This window comes from Phlebotomus papatasi, chromosome 1 (assembly GCF_024763615.1).
Source record: "Phlebotomus papatasi isolate M1 chromosome 1, Ppap_2.1, whole genome shotgun sequence".
NCBI classification, from domain to species: Eukaryota; Metazoa; Arthropoda; class Insecta; order Diptera; family Psychodidae; genus Phlebotomus; species Phlebotomus papatasi.
This window is the reverse complement of record NC_077222.1, coordinates 110,080,633-110,106,990: the sequence shown is the minus strand read 5'-3', so window position 1 is coordinate 110,106,990 and position 26,358 is coordinate 110,080,633. Positions and strand designations below refer to the sequence as shown.

Below are 26,358 nucleotides of genomic sequence, written 5' to 3'. Positions count from 1 at the left end.
TCAGTGTTTCAGTTTGTCCAAATATGTGAATCACACAATTTACCTTTCCATCGAAATTAATGATAGGATCTATGTGATTAAATATCGCAATATTTTGCCAAAGAAAAACCCATCAAAACAGAAAAATTGTAGGTGTAGGTGAAATGTAAAGTGATTTAATAAGGAATTATGTCAATGAACTAAATTTTTGCACAGAAAAGCAATTGAATGGGCGAGGGAAAAAAGCGAAAGTGATCCTCGATGACCATGAAGAATCTTGGTTTATATAGGCAAGATGTAGGCGATGCTAGTTTTATTGATGGATCAAATTAGCAAGAGTCACCCAAAATGAATTCTCAATGAGTTGCACCAGGGCCTTCAACTCCACCCTGTTCTTGGGAAATTCTCAAGTTGAGAGACAATGATCGATTAGCGTGAGAGTTTGCATAAGTCATATCAATATGATTAAATATTGCATCAAAAGAGACACTATCAGTCGATTATCTGCCTCACCTGCAGTATCTCCAAGTGGGTGCTTTTAATTTTGCCCTGTCACCCCGCATCTTATCTCCCACCGAGATGCAGGTGAGACAAAATTCCAAAGCATCAATCGCTTGGAGTGAGATTGATGGTATTTCCTATCATCCACTCCAAATTCGCATTATCAAGCTTATAATTCATTTGCAACAATTTGCCCACAAGATAAGTATATGATTTTTTTTTCATGTCAAAAATCACCTCAGAGATAAAATAAATACACTCGCGATTCCGATCACTGATTGATCACCGATCACGTGAATTTTTTTTTGTGTTTCAAAAACCACACAAAAATTCACATTCTCTTTTTTGAGAGATGCCTCAGGATTTCCAGACATGCCGAATAATGCAGACTAAAATGACCAGTGATAAGCCCAAATGGGTATAAAGAACCTGAGATTCTTTTCGAGCAACTTTTGTATTCAACCAAATTATGAATTTGAATCGTTTGCAGCTCGGATCAGGATAAACTGAGGGAAGAGTGAGGCATACCGTTGGAAAGGCCTTGATTTCAATTTTAAAATATTAAGGGGAAAACTTTCCCTTCGAACGTTCATGCGTTCGAATAATGTTAATTTTCTTTTCTTTTTCCTAAGAGACTTACATCTTTTTATTTTTATCGTTAATTATTGATTGTTCGAATGGAGTTTCCCCTAAAATTACATTGAAATGACTAGGCGCATTTTATACGTAATGATAAAGCATAAAAAACTGCCGAGACTCAGGACTAGATTCGCTGGGAGTTCTTGTAAAAACGACTTTATCCTTTCGAAAAAAAATACTATTTTGGAATCGAATTATACAAGATCGGCTAAACCGATTATGATGAAATTCGGTATGGGGTCAGTGTATGACTTAAGTTATTTATCCGTGGATATTACCCCATTCCCCTACCTCTCCTTCCAGGAGCCCCCATACAAAATGTGGCCATTTTTCACTATAACTTTTCTCTGAGAAGAAGTAAAAAGCTGAAACTTGGCATGGGATCTAGGTTTATCAAGTGCTAGGTTTATAGAAAAATGCTATATTTAACTGTTTATAGACTCTTCTCCTCTTCACTCCTTCTTGTAGCCCTCATACAAAATAATGATATTTTCCATAATAACTCTTCTGTGAGGAGAAATATAAATCAGAAACTTAGCGTAGGATCAAGGGTAATGGAAGGCTCTTTGACCGTGTATATATACGTTTACCTCTATCACTCTTTCCAGCAGTTCCCATACAAAATGAGGACTTTTTCCACTATAACTCCTCTCTGAGAAAAGGTAAAAAGTTGAAACTTGGCATGGTATCTAGGTTTATGGAAAGCTATTCAGTTTATATAAAACCTAATTATGATTCCAAAAGAAAATAAATAAATCACAGTTACAAAAATAAGCCAAGATATGTAATGATTCCAATGATTCCATCGAAATTGATGAAGGGCTATATCTCTGTCTATAACCCATTAGAAATATCCAGAAAATGTATATTAACTTTTTATGAAGATGTACAACTATTTTATACAGTCCAACTAATCGTATACCCTTCATATAAGCCTACATTGACCAAGATTGGTTGAGGAACAATGGAAATACATAGGTTTAAAAAAATGTAGCTGACTTCTGATTAACAGAATATCTAACCTTCAAGGAAATGTTATAAGATCACAGAAAACACATATTATAAGATCATTAAAATCGGTTGAATAGTTTCGAAACTTAAAACTACTTGAAAACTTTGATAACTTGTAGCGCCCCTTGCGGTTGACTTGTGAACTTATCTATACCGTCATTTTGTAGGATTTTTCGAGACCTTTCGATTAAGTATTCATTGATTAAATTCGATTAATAAATTTCTGAGATATAGGGTTTTAAAGTTTTGTCTTTGAGCCATCATGATTCAATGTCCTTCTACGTAATGCATTGTAAAGACATTAATTATTTAATAATATTAATTTTTTAATTGATTTAGTTATTTTTCTATTTGAGTGTAAGTATGCGAAGAAAAATACAACATATATTTTAAAACTCACTATAAATCTTAAATCATATTTCCAAAAAGTTTAAGACCAATTAGATAAAATGGGGTTCACAATGAACCACAAATATTAGAGATGTAAAAAATCTCATTCAAAAAACCATTCTTGAATTTGCAAATCACCAAAATTGCATGATGACTCGATAAATGTGTCACGATCGTCTCAGAGGATCGCGATCGAGAACCCTGAAGATGGCAAAGAGTATTAAAAAGAAACTGAAAAATTCTTAAGAACTACGTAGATCTTCTTAAGACACACAAATCGTAAAATAAACATTTAATCATATTCAGTCAACACGGTCAACACACAATTGCGATCATTTCTGTGAAAAGTGTCTTATGCTATTTCCTTTATGAATATTTTTCTAAATGTCTTATCAAATAGACTGAATTTCATCAAATTAAGTAATTTAGCGCAATAGTTAAATCAAAACATGCACATTAGATTGTTCAAAGTAGAATTAACCGCGTGGATGCTCCATTTGTAAACAAACGGAAATTATCATTTGAAAGGGAAACAAAACATTTCTTTTTCATTGCAGTCTTAAATTAGATTTTCAAGGACAACCAGTTCTCTTCAAATGATCTTTCACCATAACAATCTTATTCAAATGTCAGTTATTTATTTACATTTTACGGTATCTTAAACGGTGATCGTAGGTGATAGTCATCATAATCATCACTGAGAAAGTCAATGTCGCTCATTTTCTTATTTGGATTTGAGGTTATTTAATGAAATGTGAGGTTGTGTTGGGCTTTGAATAAAAATAAACCAAAAGAGTATTTTAAATAGGCGGCATAACTCTAAAATTTTCCCTATCGATACAATTTTATTTTCTATTCATCTTTTTTTATATGAGGTTATATTCGACATAACCTCAAAATATGCTAATCGCATTTGGATACTAAAACAAATCCAAATATGTTCGATCTCTCTACTGAATTATATTGCTAAAGTTTTATCATTTGGTACATTTGATATATAGACAAAAATTCGTCGTATTTACTATATTTTTGAGATTAAATAAAAGATAAAAATTCTAACCGAAACGGAGTTAGTTTCTTGTTATAATATTTATATAACCTTTGTATTTGATAGAAAGTTTATATAGATCTCGTTGAATGCAATCAGGGATGACACATTCACTTAGAAACTTTAATTTTTTTGTGTTGAATAAATAGAAAGGAGCAACATTTTGTGGAGTTATGTTCAACATTCATATGTTTTGAGGTTATGTTACAATAAACACTTTAAAATCAAAAATATTTTAAATATCTAGTGAGCACAGTTAGCTGAAAAAAAACAGCGTTTTCAGCATATTTTTTTGCTGAGGCTATCAGCAAAAATAATGCTGACCGGTCAGCAGTTCTCGAACAAAAATTGCTAACCAAATATATGGGAATGGAGCTGCCTCGTGAGTGTAGTTTTAAAGTTAGCAAAACACAGCTGAAAATATATATATTCTCAGCTGAATTGAAGTGGGTTAGTATTTGGTGCTCGCTGGGTACAATCAAGTTTTTCAAATATGAACGACGGCCGCTTCAATGTAAAATGTAAAATTTGAGGTTATGTGAAGAAAGTTTTGCATGGAGTCTGAATTAGAACCATTTTTCTCTGGTGTTTCCTTAATTTTATCGCATTATATTATCTTCCTCAACAAATTCCATTTATTTATGAATAAATTATGTTGATACATTCTCTGAAACCAACTTTTCTTAATTTATTGTTCAAATTTAAGAACTGAGAAATGTCATCTATATTCCTCAAATGATCATATTTCAAGAATATGACTGTATCAAACATATCTGGTATTTTTAGAGCAATTTTCAGTAAAAGACCGCCCTTTTTTTAAGATCATTAGCAAATTACAGTAGACTCTCTCCAAATCGGGAATATGGGGAAAAATGTCATCCGGTTTAGCGATAGAATTGAGCATCAAAGCTTTTGTAAATTCCACAAAAAGCGCTCAATTATAAAGAATCACGATAAAATAGGAAGAACTGCACCGAATTTGATCGAATTAGCGTCATAATTAAACGTAAAAATTGTCAACAATATTTGTCGCCCGATTGAGAAAGAGCCGATTGAGCGAGAGTCTACTGTACCAAGAAAATTTTGAAGGTTAGAATTTCTGGAATACTGTCAATGTGCAAAAAATGTGTACCTCACAAACTCTACTTCATACAAATTTACGTCTGTAAGAACGTGATACCCTTGAAATAATTAAGACCACAAGAAATTTTTGTTTTAGATTTTTATCAATATAACCTCAAATTTTAAAATAACGTATTTCTTGAAAAATAGAACGGATCCCCGATGTTATTATGAAACTACAGTGCCTGCTCTCTAATCCGGATCGGCGTAATCCGGACGAGTTCTCGATGGTTACATATAAAATAATTTTGAGGTTATGTATGCATGTCTGTTCGCCAATGAAAATGAATTATCTTGTGAAGTTTTTGTTTAATAAATGAAGTATAATAGCATAGAATTCTCTAATTATGTCTTTTTAATCTTCTTTATAACTTTTATACTAAATCTACGAAAAATCTTGTATTATGTTTTAGAGACGTTGAACAAATTCAAAAAATCTATCCGGATTACGAAGCGAACATCTGTCATATTGTCTCCCAATGCCAATGATATATTTTTCGAATTTTCGCTTCTACTGAAAGAACGTACCCCAGTTTAGGAATCAAGCCCAACATAACCTAAAAAATGAAATGAATAACCTAAAAGTCATATAGGATAAATGTATTTATAAATTTTTCCAGTAGTTTTTTTTTTGTATGACAAAAAATCCTACGGAAGGCATTATTTGAAATCTTTGGGGATTTCCTATGATCTCTATTAGATTATGCGAACATTTTGCGGTGAGAGTTAGGCTCGACGTCAGGTTGTCTATGGAGTACAAAGCATTGGCGGGGATTACCATAAAACACCCGAGAGATGGAATGCCGATGGAATTTGCAAGAAGCAAAATAGAGTTAATGGGAAAAATTCACACAAAACGAATCACATGTAACATTTCCACCTGTCTCACCGATCATCTTATTGACAATCTTGCTCAAATGACGAGTAAATACTCCAAAGATGACCAAAACCAGCTCGTGTTGTCCAAAAAGACTTGGATGGCACTACAAGCTATTGAAAAAAAAATGTGCAGATGGTCGAAGATGAAAACAAGAAATTTCTTAAAATGGGGAATTGCGATCAAGCATGAAAAAGATGAAAGTTGTGTAATTAAAAGAAACACCATTAAAAGTGCATATTTAACAATTTTCTGTTGTTTAATTTGAGTATTTTTTTCCCAGCATATTTTCAGCTTTTATCGATAGAAGGGTTATTGCATAATATTAGTCAGTGCAGGAGATTCATTTAGATTAGTTAGATTTAATTTGATTTATCTTTAGTACGTGGTAATTGCTGGTCATTGAATTAGCAAAGTTTTAATTGCAAAGATAAACAATGCAATGATTTTCTCTGGTGATCAACATATTCAGTGATTAATTCATCTCAAGCCTCGATCGCGATAAAATCTCTTGAAATTGGACAATTAATAAGAGAGATCAATGTTCCATATTAAGTCTTGTTGATCAAAAAACAATTTTGCAAAAAAAGAGGCGAAGTGGCTATAAAACTTCGCAAAATGCTCGAAATTGGTAATAAGATGCCTTATCCTGATATATGTCACTTAATGATTTCGAGTAATCGGCGAAGTCTTTGACGCCTTCTGTTATGAATGAAATTGTTTCGATAACCAAAATTAAGTTTTCGTTGCAAATAAAATTACAAGTTTATAAGCGGTTCGACTTCTTTTTATTTATATTTTCAATGAATCATGTCCTTGTGCAAAATGAATGCTTGAGCACGTAACATTATTATTATATATACGTTAATGTACTTGATTTCAGTAAAAAGATAATGCAATATTTACAACAATACTACGTATAACTCAAAATAATATTAGAAAAAATAATTAAGAACATACGTAATTGATTTTATATACAAGTAATTGTATAAGAGCTTAAATCTTTCGAAATTCTTTTCGGAGATCATACGAAAATTAAAGTGAAGTTATAGTATCCTCCGTTTAGCGCTGATAGTAGAGGAAAGCGCGCTACCATCGGACGACCCCAGCTTCGAATAACTGGTTATTTTCAATATGTTTTTAATTGATTTAACCTTATGATAATATATTTTAATAGCTAGTCTAATGCCCCAAATTTACCTGAAAAGAACCTTATTTTGTTCGAAAGAGACAGACTCAAAGTGAGGTCTGTTTCTTTTGAACATGTATTCGATCGAAAAACTTCCAACCGACAAACCCTTAACTTATAACTTCATCGGTGTATTTTCGAATAGGTTTAAGTTTCCGTTTCATCTTCGAATATCGAGAGAGCATCAAAATACGGAGAATTTGATTCAAAATATCCATTTCGAAATAAAAATCTGTGACTAAACTTTAGGTCAATGTGACCTTGTTTATCTTTTACACAATCTCCTCCTTCGAAAGCTCTGCATTGACTTGTTCGAATATTTCGACATTAAAGCTTTTCAGAAAATCCATGCCTTTAAATGATTTTATTACTTTGGATTATGTATCTGAAGGAATTCTATATAGTCGTAGCTCTTCTGGTGTTCGGCAGAAAATTCTTTTCTTTTCAAATTAAGTTTTCGAAGTCGAAAACTTTTCTGACAGTTTCGAATTTTATATCGATTTTTTCGAGAAATTTGAAGTATTTTAATTTGAAAAGAAACGAATTCTCTGACGGACACGAGAAGAGATGCGACAAGATTTTATTACAGTCAAGTTCTTCAGTTATGAATATTTAGGGGATATAGGGTAATACCTATATAGAGCTTCAGACAGGTGACTTAGCCCAGTTCCCGAAGGCCTCAAAAATCTAAATAACAAACAATTTTGTTAATTTTTCAAAATCTAGTGGATAATTTGCCCTTAATATTCAATCCGAAGCAACAATTTCCTCAAAAATCTTACATAAGAAGGAATTAGAGAATTTAAACCACATTGCTAACCCGTATAACTGTACCAAATTTCGGCATTGTTGCATGCAAGCACCAAAGTCTTACATATCGAATGTAATATTTTTAACATAAATTAATTTTTTTTGTTACTTCTTTTTAGGGAATGTTGCTTGGAACCTTGTAGATTGTTTATCATCTTTATTTCTCTAAGATCATTCTTAAAACATTTTAAAATGAATAAAAATATAGACATAGCTTTGAGTAATATTTCGGCCACCTTGATTCTCATTAGTTCCTTGTCCTTCCGGAATTCTTCCAATATCTTTTTCACATCATCTCGATCGTAGAGTATGCAAAAACTAAAAATTCATGGAAATATGAAAAACAAAGAAGTGGCCGAAATTGTAAGCTGGGCGAAATATAGTGCAGTTGCACTAGTTAGTAGGAAATTTGCTTTTGTAGGAATGAAGTTAGATTACTCATAAAAAAATTAATAAATGTTACAATTAAAAAAACTTACGACATTTTCTTATCTTAGGGTGTCTACACATTGAGAGCAATTTTCGTCAAAAATTGCGTTTTTGACAGAAATTTGACGTTTCCACCTACAAGGCTGCAGGGAATTTCCTTCAAAAAAGCAATTTTTGACAAAAATTGCTCCCAATGTGTAGAGGCCATTAGCGAAAATGTTGGCATTTATAGAATTCTTCGCTGAAGTATGCTTTATTCAGAGGATATGTGCTTTATCCCCATCTTTCTTCTAAAACGATCGTCACTGGTGATATTTATTCCACTTTACCCATTTCAATTTTTGTTTATTAAACACATTCGATTTTGAAGCGTTTCAAAATAATAAAGTCTGCTAGACTTTCTATTTTAGCTAAGACACACTTCAGAGATTATGAGGGTTTGACCAGAAAATTAACCAAAAGAACAAACCACTAGGGAAGATTTTTCGAAACTATCGGTGCACTGCTTTCGAAATACACTTAGTAAGACACCAGAAGTTTTTCTAAAAGAAGCCAATCCTATTATTCACAGGAGTTATTTTTCTGAAAGAAGGTTTTTGAGGATTGCATTCGAAATCTACAGAAAATATGCTTTTATTTCTTGTTAAATCTTCCTGATGGATAAATAACTTCCTATTAGAATTCTATGTTACCGTTTGCTTATTAAACGAATAAGGGAATTCTATCATTTTTAGACATTTTCTCACGTGAGTTCGAAACCTGACAATGCCAATTTAGTTTTTCTCATATTACATGAGTTCGAAAATGCAATTTAATGATTTTTTTTAAATGGAATCCTTTTACTAAATACAGTCAGACATGTCAAATATGTGACTTCTGACAATGACACATGAACTGAGATGGCAATGTGACATTGTCATAGCTACAGCATCGCATTTTCGAAAACGTTTTCACTGGTAAAAATAAAACGATCAAATTGATGCAAATTTGATCCTTTTGCAAAGGATGGATCAAATTAACATGTTCTAGATAAATGTGCATTTATAGTTTGAAATTTGATCCATCCTTTGAAAAAGGATCAAATTTATATCAATTTGATCTTTTTACTTTTACCAGTTCTTCTGCGATTCGAAAGCATTTTGCCATATGGCATTGCTACAGTAGTGGTTAAGCTACCTTCAGACTAGAGGTTTAGTCCGTCAACATTTCGAAAAAAACAAGCAATTGCAGTGATTTTTCAGAATCTGTGCGATCAAATCCCTTTAATATTCAATCTAAAGTCAAAGTTTTCCCAATACTCTTGTTTATTTCAGAGTTCTAGTAATTAAACCATTTTGGTAAACCCTATGTTTACCAAAATGGTAAACAGAAACATCAATTCAAATTTAAACAGAATTCCTCTAAAGAATGAACAGTGTGATGCCATTTCAATCGATAGTATGTATTACTCTCTCTTGGAGTACGAGCAATAAAAACATGTTCCTTTTCGCCGTAGACATCGAGGCGATCGCGCGACATTCACGTTTTATGCCGCGATCATCACTATGGAGGTGCAAGAGAGTGAATGAAGAGAAGTTGACATAAATGTGAAATGTGTGTTTTAATAGACAAGATTCCTCCTATATCGGTTGTATGATGCTGAAAGAATCGCATGCATAATGTACGATCGCGCGCGCCAAGAGATCAATGAATTCAGTGAATGGTTAAAGATTGATCATCTTGAGTAAATTGATCCTCATGTAACGTGAAATTGATCATCTCCTCCGTATCTTTTGCACCATCAATCGCAATCATAAATTATGGGTCTTCTGCAACTCTGTCCAGGTGATCGAGTTGGACCAAAGAAAAAAAAACTTAACTTCTGTGCTGAAAACCAGTTGATAAGATTCGCACATCATCGTATGATCTTTTCCACTCTCACGCAGACCCTGTGTTCCAACCCAAGAAGCACTTTCTGTCCGATCTCATTCGCGTAGGTGAAACAGCTAAAACCTGTGATCTTTCACGAATTATTGATCTCTCGTATGACCCAAAAAAAATTTTTGACAAGCCTCAATCATTATATAAGTGAGATATTCCACTTTTTTCCACTTGATTGTTAATTTTTCTCTTTTTTGCATTTTTCGCTCTTTTGCAAAACACACACACACTATCACGCTTGTCAATCAGACAAATGATCGCTAAATGATCTCGCGATCTTGTACACGGTATCTCAGTGTCATAAACCCTCCTCCGGACATGCGAAATGAGCACAGGAACACAATGTAATAATTTGCGTATGAAGAGATTGTATGACAAAAGTCTGGAGAAGTGCGGAAAATATCTGAGGAAATTTACTCTAAGCACATGCCATAATGATCAGCATAACAATAGTTGCTTTTGCTATTGCTAATTTTTCCTAAGTTATTGTGAGGTTTTTATTGCTCGACCTCCTTGGAAAGAGCTATAATCCCATTATATCATAATATCTCTCATTTTAACTTTGATTTTGCGTTGTCAAAATATTGAAAAAAATATGTAATTTTTTTTAGTTGTGGCATCAAATAGGATATGGTATGGTTCCTATACTATATCAATTTTCAAAAACGTAAAAAACATAATAGTCTACTCTACATGCTAGGCCAGACTTCTTTTTGAGACCTACGACGAATATATATCACTGAATGCTATCTTTAAAAATTGGTGATTTTGACATTAAGGACATTAAGGACAGAAGGACCAAAAATAATTAGGAACGCCTATCTGTACATTATAATTGAGAAAGAATTATCAAGTTAAAACATGGATTTCTAAAAATAACGGTCAAAAACGGACGAAAACCGCAATTTGTTTTCGATTTTGATAAAATTTTGCGAATCTGTTTCTGTGAGAAGGTTAATTTAAGGGATAGAGATGTCTCTCTATCCGTTATCAAGTCTAGGTCTACAACACAGACGAGCAAGAACCGTTTGAAACCGAACAAACGTCAAATGAAAATTGTAGTCAATGGTCAAAAAGCTACCTGCACAAACTTATTTTGACGTGTATTCGGTTTCAAACGGTTCTTGCTCATCCCTGATCTAGAGATTAAACGGTTAGAGATAATGACTTGGGATCATATTAATCTATCTTCGATTCATATGCCTATGTTTATTTATTTTTTTTGTTTCCTCCCTTACCTGTCCCCTCTTACCAAGGTCTTAGGCCTTTAGGCCTATTTTGACCAGTATCCTGTGGTGAAAATCCTTTAAAAACCAAATACATCCACAAAAATATATACCAAAATCATCAATCTATAAAATTAAAATATCTCCCAAATACTGAGGAAAAACAATAAATATTTAAGACGGGAACCTTACACATTAATGGCCATACTGTTTTGCAGTTTATCTTGCAGGACATTTCGTCCCTGAGCGTTAATGATATTTTTCAAGTTCAAAGAATAAAAAAAGCTATATAAAACGTTCTTCTTAACCGATTAGAAAAAGTCAAAATTCATTTGAAAGGTTTTCAATTCCAGGAAAATTCCAGATTAGTTCCAATAATTTCCTTTGTTGAAAATTAATATGTGTCATTTTTTTGTGGCTATTTATGATTTTGTTTAAGTGATTTGTAAAAAAGTAAAAGTTAAAATGACTAATAAGTGAAAAACTTTTCAAAAAACTGAAACTCGTGTGTACGACGCTTTTTGTATAATTAAAGGTATAATTTTTCATTTTTCTAACTTGAAAGTGTCTTGGCTAGAAAGATAGATAACATTTTATTTAGACAATAATTTCGTTGATGTTCGAAATTCAACTTAATTTTCAGACTAGATGGAGATAAAAGTCGTTCATACTTAAGATTCTTCGAAATTCGAACACAAACAAGTCGCCATCGCAATTAATGTAAAACTGGCTAAATTTTCGGATTTCGAAATCAATATTCTAATTACTTTTCCCTGGGAGAAGGATATCTGCGAATAACAGATTTGGCGTCGTGAATTAGACCGCTTTACAACTTCACTGAAACATTAATTAAAACGGTTCTTAATAAAAATCACATCCCTTTCTTAAAAGTTTAGCATACAGTAAAGTCTCGCTATAGGCCATCGCTCTATAGTCCACAATTTATCGACCGTTGATTTCAAAACACTGATTTTAAGTTAGGTTATGTTTTTTAGTATGCGAAATTCATAATTATTTTAATATTTTTGGCAAACTTTATTAAGTAGTTGTGATAATTGTGATTCATAATGAAGAGAGCAAGGACAAGTACCACAATCGCAAAGAAAGTGGAAGCCGTCGAGCAATTTCAATACTAAAAACCGTTGATAATTTTAAAAAAATTACATGTGCTATAGTGCGACCCAAGTGTCAAATTTGAAACCAAATACGGACTATAGCGAGACTCTACTGTAGGTCTATCCTATACTCTTTTGCACTCTTCTTCTTTTTTTTGAACATTACACCAAATTAAATTTAGTTCAATCCAATTTTGAGTCCGAAAGAGTGGGATAATGGCTCCGGCAAACCTTTTTGATCTGGAAAATTTCATAAAGTCGAAATTCGCATCCCTTTCTTTCTCAAAACTATTGCATATGTCTATCTCACTCTTTTGCACTCTTCTTCTTATTTTAAACATCATAACAAATTAAATTCAGCTTAAACGAATTTCAAGTGCGAGGGAATAAGATAGACATATGCAAAACTTTTAAGAAAGAAAGGGATGTAAATTTTGATTTCATGAAATTTTACTGATCTAAAAGGTGTGCCAGAGCCATAAACATACAAATCTTTTGACAAAGGAATGCTAATTTCGATTTTATAAAATTTTATCGATCTAAAAGGTATGCCGGACGCATTTGAACATAATCGAAGATATAATTTCGAGTATTTCGCAAAGTTTGGGTTATACTTTGCCCTCCCTTTCTTTTTCGCAACTGCCAATATTTTACGTAACAATAGCTCTTGTTGCGGGAAAAAAAAGTCTAACAACATTCTAATAAAACCTTGAGGACTATATAAAACAATCTGTACGAATCGAATTCATTCCCTCTCATGCACTCTTTTGTGTCCATTCGACCGAGAAAAGGTAAATTCACAGCAAAAAGAATTCTTTTTTAATACAAATTGCCCGAGAAAAATGACGGAATATGTTATTCACGGGGGATGATCATCACCACATTTGCGTCACACTGATCAAGAATTCAATGCATTAGTTCTAACATTTATTTTTTTTTCTATGTTGAATTGTGTGAAAAGCAGTCAGAATGACCTTCCAGAAATAATAGACACATATTTTTAGTTAACAATTTGTTGAATGATTAGCTTGTAAGTTTACTATTGTAGTCTCATATAATCAGCCCTTAATCGGGAATTTACCCAGAAATCAGGTGTTATTGAATTAATTGGCAATTGCTCGCCACTCAGGATGATAACATTGTGTGGGATTATCGATTGAGTGGCATCAGTAGCGTCAAATATTATGTGAAATGTACTGTATCTTATCACTTATTTAATATAGCGAAAGTGATAGTAGCTATGTGCAGGAGAATGACCCAAACTTTTGCCTATGTAGTACATATTTTTTGATAAACTTGGGAAGTACTCCATTGAGGGTCTTGTGAACTTTTCGTGTAATAGTTAGAGACTGTTCACAACATAGCGATGCGATACGACGTGATTAACGATTTTTGACAATTACAATAGAGTTTCTCAAATTTGTGTAAATGACATTTTACACTTCCCAAATTAAAGATATTTTCCAAAAATTATGAAATGCTTCTTAACATTCAGGAAACAATACAGAAAAATATGGTTCTCAATGATCCCCAATATGATTTTTTTTTTCAGCAAAACCTCATTTTAGACTCAGGGTTCAACAGTGTCGTTAGAATTTGAGAAATTCATATAAGATACTGTCACATTATGAAGTGCAGAAATTTATTGTATGATTGCACGACTGAAGAATTTGTTCCATCAAATTAATTTGAATTGCCATGATCTTCAATACTCGGAACGGCATTGAGCACTCTTTAATGACGTTAGCTGTCAATATTTTGAATTCATACGTCATGACAGTTACTACACGCAACCGTTACAATTTATTTGACATTTTCCCCTTAAAAGATCATAGTTATGAAACACACTTTTCTACTTTTAATATATTCTGATCATATTTCTCCAGAATCGGACAAGCATGTCAAGTTTCATTTTCTCAAAGAAATTCATTAAGAGAAGTTTTAGAGAATTTTAACGAATATGTATAGCCCCTCGGCAACCATATGCAAGAGGATATTCTCCTGCTAAAAAGATAATTTTTCTGGAATGTGCAAAGCAAGTGCTTTGGAAAACGCGGGAAAAGTCAACAAACAATTTAGAAATGATTCACAAATGATTTTCCGGAAAATTGGAAAAGAGCATTCCAGTGAAAATCCAGCAGTACTGTAAAAATATGATGCGGCTAGTGGAGTTGTAAATAAAAACCGGAGAATTCTTGACTTTCATAGTATATTTGCAATGTGCTGATTGCGTGATAAAGTTTTTGAGATCACATGAATTGTGGTATTATTTCATTGGATAATTGCATACAATTAAAGCAGAGTTGTACGGAAATGATCGCTTAGTGAATGAGCCAATAGATGTGCTTCCATTGAACGATAATGTTGGAATTATGCTCCATTATTGGGGATTTCGGATAAATAAAACTGATAGCTTGGTTTAACGTTGTACTAACAATGGGAATATTTTGGGATTAATTCCAACGTCAATCCTGGTTTTGTGAAAAACCCCGTCAGAAAAAGCTTTTGGAAAGCTTTCTCAAATATTTTAATTACGATAATAGGGTAATTTAGAATCGATCCTAAATTGTAATAATACAAAAGACTAAGAAGTAGTGCTTTCAAATATAGGGATCGTACTTTTTCGTGGTCTTCTTTTTCTTCTTGCTCATATGAAAGATCAAGATTTAGATGCCCGAGACGACTTAGTGGGAAATAGATGTGAATGTAATCTATTCATTATTTTGATTAAACTTAAATTTTGTATTTTTATGTTCTCAGGAGTTCGAATTAATTTTACAGCTCGAGCTCAAAGAAACAGCAGTTATATAATTCATTTTTTTTTCAACTTGTGACACGGCTAGACGCCAAAACGGTAAGAGATATCAACTTTAGGTCTTCGATGACCCCCCAATAAGTCAATATTATCTGGGACAATCTTTTTACTTCTTCATTCCACTATTCCATTCAATTCGAAAACGGATTTTGGATTTTTTCATTTTCGAATATATTTTGGAGATAATCAAGGTGAGTATTTCTGCCGTTCAAATAATAACCTTCGCGAGTTGAGAGCTCTCTACGGTTGAGATTTTTTCTGTACCGATTCGAAGGTATATCAGAGAGAACTTCTCTAAAAATCCGTTGGAAGTTTGAACGTTTAAACCGAAGTGTTACACAAGAGTGTGCAATTTTATCAAAAGGGCATTTATTTTAATGAAATTGAAATTTTATTAAAATAAATTCATGCAATTTGCCATCCGGCAATTCCACAAAACTATACAAAATTCACTGTAGTTGACGATTGAAGCGTCAAGAATATCGAAATTCGAAATGGCAAAACAATCAACGCTAAAGCGGTGAGTACGTGAACTTGCACTTTAGGCTTTCGGTAAATTTTCGAATAGGCTTGGCTTTGGAGTGGGCTTTGTCTCTTCAAAACATTATTATACTGATCGGAGCCTCGTCCGTAAACCCATAACTTAGAAAAATATTTCGATATCGAATTCTTGAAGGTCAAAGTAAAATCACTTTGAAAGGCCTTTTTCAATCATTTTGCTTAAATTTGGTTTTCTTGTAAAATTTGTGAATTTCGAATCCGGCTGCATCCGACTTAATCAATAAAGTATCCGTAAATGATATAGGGTAAAGTGATATAATTTGGAATTAGTGTTACAAGTTAGGCAATTCGCCGGTACAAGTAGGACATGGCTTTGTTCTTGATAAATACAGTACAAAATTTGTTTTAAGCACATGAAACCAAATTATAAAACTAAAGCATTAAGAATATACAAATAAAAATGAAGTACTAAATTTATCAAGACAAAAAGCCCTGTCCAAATTATACCATTGTCCAACTTGTACTACTGTCCAACTTGTACCACTTTACCCTATACCTTTCTTGAATTTACTTTTTTCGTTTATCAATTCTCTTGTTACTCATTCTAAAATTGCAAAAGGTGCTTTTCTTAAGCAATCTTTTTCTTTCGTAATGGTTTTTTGTTTAATTTATGAATAAGTCTTCTAGTGACTTCGAGCACTCCGTAAAACTGCGACGTTTTGCCATCTCTTTTTTATTAAATTGAGAAAAAAACATTTAAAGAAGATACGATGGCTTTTTAGGTTTTGTAGCCCCTAGATCTTTAAATCTAAAGTCCGTAGGGAAAAACACGCTACCTTTGGACGACTTAAGCATCGGACAACTTATTATTATTATGTTTTTAATGGATTTTACACACGGCTCTTTTCTGGAAATTTGAGGCATTGTATCACCTATTAAAATGTAATATTACAACAGCACAAACTAATTTAAAACACACTGAAAAACATAAATTGTGCGAAGCTTCAGTTGCCCGAAGGTAGCACGCTTTCCCCTATAATTATTGTGGTTAAAACTAATTGTTTTAAAGACCTAATTATTTTTTCTTTTTGATTTATAATTGTTATTAGTTGCATATTTTTTGATTGAGCATGCAATTTATAATACTGTACTATTTTTAAATAGCAGATATTTAAACTGAAATCTTTAAATAGAGGAATGTAGGCATGGTTCGCACAGAGTGAACCTTCAAACGATTCGAATTTTCTCTTTGTTTGCAAAGAGCTGACCTACCATTTCTCATCTCGTTTCATGAACTTAATAAAGATCTATCTTATGACTAAGAAATGACGAACTAGTTCTTTGCAAACAAAGAGAAAATTTGCTTTGTTTGAAGGTTCACTCTGTGCGAACCTTGCCACCATTCCCCTAACTGTTTTTTCTTAGTAGGGTAAAGTACTCTACCTTCGAACATTCATGCATTTGAATAATGTGAATTTTCTTTTATTTTTCCTAAGAGGCTTACATACAATTATCATGTAATTATCATGATAATTGATGATAGGCTAACTAATATTTAATAGAAATTTGTAAATCTTTTGAGATAAATAGAGGAAAATTCACATTATTCGAAGGCGTTAACTTTCGAAAGGAGAGTACTTTCCCCTATCCGATTTATATGTCCACCGCTGTCTTAGCGTTGGTATCAGCAAATTATTTATCTTGGATACTTTAAGATTCCAAAATCGGGTAATAAATTGATAGATTTAATCTAAAACTGCGGGACGTGTAAATTGCAAGCCTATACAACATGATTTGGTCAAAGGCAGTACGGAAGAAGCATCTCAATGTAGTGACGCTTGTCGGAAATCCGGTAAATCCTTAGTAACTATGAAAATCGAACAAATGACGGATGGATTTTAGATAACAATTGTAATCACATGCGTGTTTTGCATTTTTTAAAGAGATTTGTCTCAAATCTCTCGATACGATCGATTGCGCGTCAATTCCTCACGAGAGACATTCCCGCAGCTCAAGATAATTCAATTACATTTCAAGTGGTCTCTAATTCAGCAATGAATTCATCCGTTTTGGAGACATTTTGCGCGCGCAAGTTGTTAAGGTGACGATAAATGGATGAATGAAAAGTTGAAAAATTGCTCAAGGAATTCCCAATTGCAGTATGGAGGGATTACAAAAGATACCACACACCAGTCGTTGAGACAAATTACATAAATACTCTTGGACATGTGCCACTCGATATCAACTGAAGATTCTGACCACTTGTTAACACTATCGGCTTGCCTCAGTCTCACCGGGGCGTATATCACCATTTGATCCGCCAATTGATAAAGTGCCTTAGACCCAAGCAATTGGACTCTCATTCATTGTACTGGGAATTTCAGTGTCAATTGGGTGGGCTCCTGAAACACACTCGTCTTGGTCTGATCCTCTGGTGTGCTCAGAGATCACAGTTGAACCGTCTTATTGTGCTTTAAACTTGTCTTTGCGACTCACTGTGAATTTTAAATTGTCACCATGGCGGTTAGAAAAATCCCCTCAATTTTGCAAATTTATTTTCCAAGAAGTGACTAACAAGTGCCATTGTGATCTTTCATTTTGCAGGAAAAGACTCCCTCAGCACCTCCAAGTGAAGAGAAACCAATTGGATTCAATCTCAGTGAATTCAATTCCACGTAAGTTTTATTAATTTTTATCTTTTGTCTGGGTCAGGGGCGTAGTTATAGGGGCGAGGGTAGATCGTATTGGTCACCCTTTTCTAAGTACTTTCTTGCTCAATAAGTGTACCAGAAGGAAGCCCTTGCCAAGTGGCCTACGGAGTTGAAAATATCTTAGAAGTGAAAAGTTCTTTCGTAATAACGTCGGGTACTGTGTAAAGGGATAAATACACTAGGTTCTTGTTTAAATATGTTTTCCTTCTGAGCACTGTGAGCTGAATCCGAGACTAACTTATGAGTTGGCTTAAAATAGCTCCATATAAAAAAGTCAACTTGATAGGGACTTGACTAGAAGAGTATGGCATGACCGCTTGCTTTACAATGCTAGTGTCCCGGGTTCGAATCACCTTTAGATCATCAGAAAATTTTCCCTTCGTTTATTATTATTATTATTATTATTATTTATTTCAATCAATACCAATAGGGTCCGCCCCTCTTACATGGTTTGAAGTTTTGAAAATTAGGAAAAAAATGACAGAGAATATTATGATTATGATTGGTTTTTGATATTGATTATGATTGGCTTTTTTTAAATTTTTGGTGAATATAAAGAACTTTGCCTAACTGTGTTATCACACTTGCATATTAAAATTTTAATATGATTCGCATTAATTGTCGCTGGTGAGAGTCCAAATGTGTAATTTGTGTGTTTGAATCATTTTATAGTCAAAATTTGATGTATTTGTTGATAAAAAGGTCACTTGGCCCGCAAAATTTGATATAAATTGGTTTATAGCATTAATGCGAAAAATTAATGCGATTTTCTCTTTAATTTTTTAATGTGAAAAATATTTATGCTTTAGGTAAATTTAAACTTACTTTTGCAGGCCAAGTCCACTTCTTTATCAATAAATAGAAAAACCCCAAATATTAAGTGACTTAAAGACACAAATAACATATTTGGACGCTTACAAGCGACAATTAATGTGAATCACATTAAAATTTTAATGTGCAAGTGTGATAGCGCCGTAACTTAGCCCTGTTATGAAGTTTTAATTTATTTAACACCGTAACGGTAACGAAAATGATGTTTTTGGGGATTTTGGTGATATTTTGTGTTTTGGAAAACTCAGTTTTATTTTATTTTTTTTTTGAAAATTGGTTCTAAATTCCTTGGCTTTCTAGTATATCTTTGACATATTAAATTTTTATTACTTTTCGTACAAAAAATTAAGCTTTATCGAGATTTTTCTTTCTCTTAGTTACTTTTTTCGACCCTGACCAAACTATTTAGGACAAAATGGATTTTTTCTATTAGAAAAAAATTAAGCACAATAAAAAATTTGTTTTGAAGTGCAGGCGTCGGGATTTGATCCCGAACTTTAGGAGTGCAAGACTTTCATTATATTTTCTGAAAAACGGTTTAGCAGAAACACCACGCATTAGAACGGTACAGTTTAGCCAAGAAACAAACCGGCTTATTCACCGGCTTATTTAAAATTTGGCAAATTTCTAATATTTTTATTCATATAAAACTTTATAAAATAAGATAAGCAAGCTTATTAATTTTAAATTTGTGCCAAAAAATAACAATAAAAGGGTTAAGTTTGAGAAGAACGGTAAGACTTTCATGCTGAGGGTAAGATTTAGTCAGTCAGTATGATTCTGCTCTAATTTTTCCGATAAGATAATACTTAAGGTGCATTTAAATTGGCTGACTACGCCACTGCTCTCTAGGTGTATCGAAATTCACTTGCCTCCAAAATAATCCTCACTCTCCAGAAACAAACCCAATGAATGTTGGGATTTTCCACCAATAAAAGTGAAATATTTGCAGTTAATTTGCAAATAATATTTTAGTAATAAAATTTTGTGTGGAAAATCAGAAATTTCTGCAAGTCATTCTCAAATAATTCATCGTGAAATTTTCTCATAAAGTTGCTCAAAAAAAAGCCATTAATCGAGAACGTGACAATGTGAATTAAGAATAAATATCTTGCAATTTGCATTTGCTGCAAAAATCAATTGGTTTCAGATGAAAAGCCACAAGAGACACCAAAAAAAAGATTTCCACAAATTTTTCCATACTTCAAATGCACGCCTTAATGGTTCTCGAGGTTCCAAGACAGCGAGATTTAACTTAATTTGATAAGCAACTCGTGGCCCAATTTTTTTCCTCACAACTCCCACTAAGGCCAGAAAATTTAATTAAGAAGCCCTTGTGCAACGTGGTTTAATATATCGGTGTGATTTATAAGAACAACGTAAATCTGTTGCAACAAATTGATAAAGTTGTGAGTCCAAACACGTGATTTTGTTTTGAATTATCGAGGAAAGAGTTGCGTTGGAATAACGGTTTGTTTGGTCTTGCATTGTTCACCTGGCGAATAGTGAAATTTTCACCTTTTTCCTCTTCTAAATTTTTAACAAATTGCTTTATCTGTGATTGCGAATTTAAGCGAGTCAAAAACGGGGGGATATCGCGAGATTTGATAAGGAGTTCTAAAAGTTGATTAATAATTTCTACGTTACTTCTTGAATTGTTTAATTTATGTTAAATTTTATTTCCAGAACAATCCTCACGGAAAAGCAGAAGCTCGAAGATGAGGAAGACTACAATCCCTTTGTGCATCGAGTTGTGGAGAAGCCCAATTCGTGAGTATCAAGATCTTTTTTTGCAATTTAAATTCGGTCAATTGGATCATTATTGTTGTTACTTTAAGACCTGCTTCAGACCTAAGATTAAGCCCAATTCCCGATGGTCTCAAAATTGAAAATAGCAATTTATTTTATTAGTTTTCTAAAATGTAATGTATCACTTTCCCATGTTGTCCAATCTTAAGTGAGTATCTTATCTTAAGTTTCAAAAAAAAAAAAATAATTCACGAGAAATTAGAGAAGTTAAGCCATATGGCTAATACGGGCTTCAGAACTAAGGCTTAACCATATGGCTTAACTTCTCTAATTTCTTATCGATCAAGATTTTTTGGAGAATTATCACTTAAGATTGGACAACATGGGCAAGTGATCCATTAAATTTTGAAAAACCAATTAAATTGGTTGCTGTTTTGAATTTCGGGATCATCGGGAACTGGGCTAAACCTTAGGTCTGAAGCCAGTCTAACCCTCATGTCTGAAACCCGTTTAAGTGCGGGAGACTTTGACCCCCTTCTATTCGTAAGCTCTTCTTTGCTTCTAGTACTTAAGCATGATCTTAACTGATCCGGTCTACCATGTCTGATCACTAACGATCGTTTTTAAATATTAGAATTAAATAACAGCTTACACTGAGAAAAAAAGAGGGTGCGATTAACATTTTTTCCTCATAACTTTAACACTTTTTAGGTGTAAAAATATATCAAAATTTTTTAATGTTAATTTTACACCTTTTTAAGTGTAAAATTAACATGAAAAAGCGTAACTTTAACTCCTAATACACCTAAAAAAAGGTAATATTTACACCGATTTCGGATCAATACTGCAGGGTAAAATTAACATTTCCGGAATGTTATTTTAACTTTTTCGGATTTCTCTCAACAGTATACGAACAGGAAGGGGTCAAAGCACTTAAGGATGATCTTTAGACCATTCTCAACTAACATTTTGGTCACTCCACTAACCTTAAGACCTAAAATTAAAGCAAAGCTTGTGAAAAGCAAGAGTACAAAGTCATCTGCATCTACGGTACTTACAGTAGAGCCTCGCTATAGTCTATACAGTAGAGTCTCTTAAATTCGAACGCTCGGGGGGTATTTTTGACATTTCTCACCTCCCAAATTCGAACGATTTTTTCAAAATTAACGAAATTTGTGTGAGATTAAATTGTACTTTGAATCAAATTCCCGTACTTTCTCGCAAGTCTTAGTGGTAACATACTTCCTTTTCATTTTACACGACCATAATGTATGTAAACATTCAGGAAGAAGCACATAAATATGATTTTCATTCATCAAGAATACGAATTTTCTAACATAACCTCACAATTGACATTTTGAATCCAAACGTCGTTCGAATTTGAGAGATTCAGATTTGAGAGACTCTACTGTATTTGGTTCCAGATTTGACACTTGGGTCGCACTATAGTCCATGTCATTTTTTAAAATTATCAACGACTTTTAGTATTGAAATTGCTCGACGGCTTCCACTTTCTTTGCGATTGTCCTCGCTCTCTTCATTATGGATCACAATTATCACAACTACTCAATAAAGTTTGCCAAAAATATTAAACTAATTATGACAACATTACATGTCGCGTACTAAAAAACATAACCTAACTTAAAATCAGTGTTTTGAAATCAACGGTCGATAAATTGTGGACTATAGAGCGATGGCCTATAGCGGGGTTCTACTGTACTTATGAATTAAAAATTAAATCATAAGCTTATTTAGCTAGTATCCCTTTCGAAATATAATTTAGCGGTCAAGTTGCGATGATTGCTGATCCAATCGATCGTACTTTGTTTTGGGAAATTATGGGCCAAGTAAACCTCTCGAACAAAAAAGGTCATGGCGGATAATCGTTACCAATTCAAACACGATTTGAACCGATTCATAAATCACTGAAAAAGATCCCCAAAAATAGCTGAGAAATAACAAAATTGACTTTCGGCCAAAAATTACTTATTGGTTAAAAACCGGTTCGTTACTGGTTCATAACCGACTAGAGGGTATCTCAGTGGCTCAATAGGTAAAGCGGTTTTCAGACTACAGGTTTAGCCCAGTTCCCGAAGGTCTCACAATCCTAAATAGCAGGCAAATTAATTGCTTTTTAAGAGCCTAATAGGTCATTTATCTTTAATAATTCAATCCTAAGTTAAATGTTTCAAAAAAATTGTGATTGATAAAAAATTAGAGAAGTTAATCCATATGGCTAAGCCTTAGGTCTGACCGCGGTGTCAGATATATAAGATTAATATTAATATTAAGAAAACCCGGAGAGAGAGGTATATAGTATTCAAAATTCAAATGGAAAATCATGTGTGTTAGAAAGAGTACACTCTAGTGGAGTAATACGATGAGTAAAATATTACTGTTCATATTAATTGCTTTCTGAATCGTATTACAGCCAATTCGAGCAATTTTCCAAGCGTTCCAAATGTGATTCGGTCAGTTTTCGAGCAAAACGCGAAAGAGAGGCAAGATAAAACACTTGCTATCGTTTTTTTTGGCATTCTCGCAGTTCAGAAAATATTAATCTTAGTATTAATCTTATATGTGACATGGTCATGAAGCCCGTGTAAAACCATCGGGTCTTGGGCGGATGAGATCTCTGACTCGACTCTAAAAGTTGTAAGTTCGAATCCCGCCCGGTGCAAGCAACTGAATGTCAGGAAAAGACATTTTAACTGGGATAAAACGTAATAATGCACGCCTCTGCCCAAAAAACTTCGGGAGCATGGAAGAAGCATCCACATTACGGGTAAGGCGTTCCCGGGTTAGCCGATCTACCCAGGTCTACATGGACTTACCAGATTCTTCCATCACAGAATACAACAGCAACATAACATAATTACACTGTAACAAGTATTCTGATAAGATTAATAATAAACCGATTAGAATCGGTTCAGCCTTATCAAGAATTCCAAGACCTTTGCAATTAGTAGAAACATGCCCTATTAGGTTAAGAAATACGCTTTCTAGAGCCTTTCGAATCTTTAGCTTTGAAAAACCGATGGACGAAATGTCCGCCTAGGTAACCTCTAAATACAAAATTTGTTTAAAAAATGTGAAGTTATTATTTTTACGCACATTTTAAAAATCGCGTTAAGCATACAAAAAATTAAATTTTTATTTTTTAAAGCTTATTGGATTTTTGATTTGTTTTTTCAAAGTTCTCGTTTATTTTCTTAAAGGACTGGAGGAGCTCTGGCGCATTTACTGAAAAGTTCCTTGGGAACAGGAATCCTGGCCATGCCAATGGCTTTCAAAAATGCCGGTCTCCTCTTTGGTGGAATTGGAACAATTGTAGTAGGAATTCTCTGTACATACTGTGTTCATATTCTGGTGAGTAATTTTATTTATACTTCCTAATAATTTGATAACCGTACTTCCGCCACATGATCACCTCAAGATCGTCTCTTGAGTGGGATTTTCCCTGCGCGATTTGTCATTTGGGAATCAACAAAAGTTTGCCGACATTGCGAATTAAAGCACGGATTTGCGATGAATTTTAATTCTATGCCATTTTGCACTGTCCATGAGAAGATTTTCTGGGAAATTGACGACTCTACGGCCCTGAATTTATGGACACATACCTTCAATTGTTATACAAATTTTAATATATTGCGAGGGTTTGAGGTGCTTTTTTTGTGGGACGTGCTAAGAATGAGAACAATAAGTGATATTTTGCTTATTAAACAGTCAATTTCCGGATTTGCACGAGTCTATCTCTGAAGATCATCTCATTTGATATTTTTTAAACTAGAAAAAAAAACACTAAACAGGAAATGCATTTTTGCAGGTGAAAACGTCACACGATGTTTGCAAAAAAGGCCGAGTACCCTCATTAGGATTTGCAGAAACTGTGGAAAAAGTCTTCGCACTGGGACCTCAGCCAATTCAGAAATTTGCAAATGCTTCCAAGTGAGTTCAATAAATTCATAAACATTGTAATCTTTCGACAGCAGCTAGTGTGCTTCCTGCAATTATCAATTTTCAATGGGAATTTTTATTGGACTGTGACAAATACACACTATGGGAATTTTATGGTGAATTATCCACAGAAAACAAACCACTTTAATTGTTTAGTGGTCACTTTTCAATAGCAAAATATTTTTGCGATTCCATGCCACTCAAGTATCGCGGATTAATTGCTTAATGCCATATTGTAACACTTTGGGGCTATCAGAGAAAATTGATCAGGGCTATGAATCATTCTGAGAGATTTAAACTTCTTCAAAATGCCATTTTTTTGAAGAAATTTAGACTTATACAAAAAAAATTAGGTCATGCCTCTTTTAAGAAATTATGCTCAAGGATAAACGGACTTAAAAATAGTTGAATTTTCAGAGTTTACCGAGAACATATTTTAGTATAACAGGGAAATACGACTTCTGCAAATTTAATTATGATTGAGATACTAAAAGTCCCGATCCATAAACAATTAGCTACGCCCCCTTAACCCTTTAAGGACAATTGGGTCATCGGTGACCCAAAAATGAAATTTTCCTTACGGTCATCTAAAGTTGTGTATTGTTCTAAAAAGGCAGAAAAAGTGATATTTTCTGACTCCCGATTTTTGACCCTCTCGTCCTTAAAGGGTTAAAGACTTTCATAATCGCTTTTCTTTAATGGAAATATTGCTGCATTAGAATATCTAGGTTAGCATTCCATGCCTTCAGATCCTACGTCATTTTAAAATTGTTGAAAAGTGTTCCAAAACTACTCTAAGACATTTACACGTTTTCTGAAATGTTTTTTAAAGTGCCTTATAACACTTTAAAGGCCAGTTAATCACCGGTGATCTTAAAAAAACATTTTTTTTTTCTAAATCAACACGGAAGACAACTTGCTCTAGTCAAAAAATTGTTTTTGTTTTTGGATCACCTGTGATCCACTTGTCCTTAAAGAATAATAAATTTACCCCTCAGGTCTGAGATAAATCTTTAAACTTTAAGACTTAAAATCGGTCTTTAATGACAGTCTATAAAAGAAAGAAGTTTTTAAAGAAAGCCTGTAAAAAGTTCGTCATAACAAGACTGAAATGAAAATGTTAAATATCTTTAAGTTCTCTTTGTTTTGTTTATACATAATTCCGATATGCATAATCCCGGGACTCCCTGTACACTGAACTTGAGTTTATGATCAGGGACAACAGGTTTCTTGCATAAATTTCCTTTACCTGATTGTTTATGGCTGCAGCACACCTTCTAGATCAGGAAAATTTCATGAAATCAAAATTCACGTCACTTTCTTCTTCTTCTTCTTTTTTTAAACATTGCAATTCAATTTAGTTCAATCTTATTTTAGGTGCGAGACACCGGGATCGACATATTCAAAATGTTTGAGAAAGAAAGTAATGCGAATTTTGATTTCTTGATATTTTTCTGAGCTTAACGGCGTTATCACACTTGCACATTAAAATTTTAATGTGATTCACATTAATTGTCGCGTGTGAACGTCCAAATATG

At 33.3% G+C, this 26,358-nt stretch overlaps 1 protein-coding gene across 3 annotated transcripts in view; it reads left to right on the top strand.

Moving 5' to 3' along the window:
• Positions 1–26,358, top strand: part of LOC129799248 (proton-coupled amino acid transporter-like protein CG1139) — a 41,368-nt gene that overhangs the window by 4,318 nt on the left and 10,692 nt on the right. For 2 of the 3 annotated variants that reach the window (XM_055842965.1, XM_055842964.1), the window contains 4 exons: positions 18,177–18,247; positions 20,801–20,884; positions 24,082–24,232; positions 24,690–24,811. In XM_055842965.1, the coding sequence (XP_055698940.1) occupies positions 18,177–18,247; positions 20,801–20,884; positions 24,082–24,232; positions 24,690–24,811 (428 nt within the window). Of the gene's footprint in view, positions 1–17,501; positions 18,096–18,176; positions 18,248–20,800; positions 20,885–24,081; positions 24,233–24,689; positions 24,812–26,358 lie in introns of those variants that run through there. The other variant, XM_055842966.1, reaches the window with a different exon arrangement.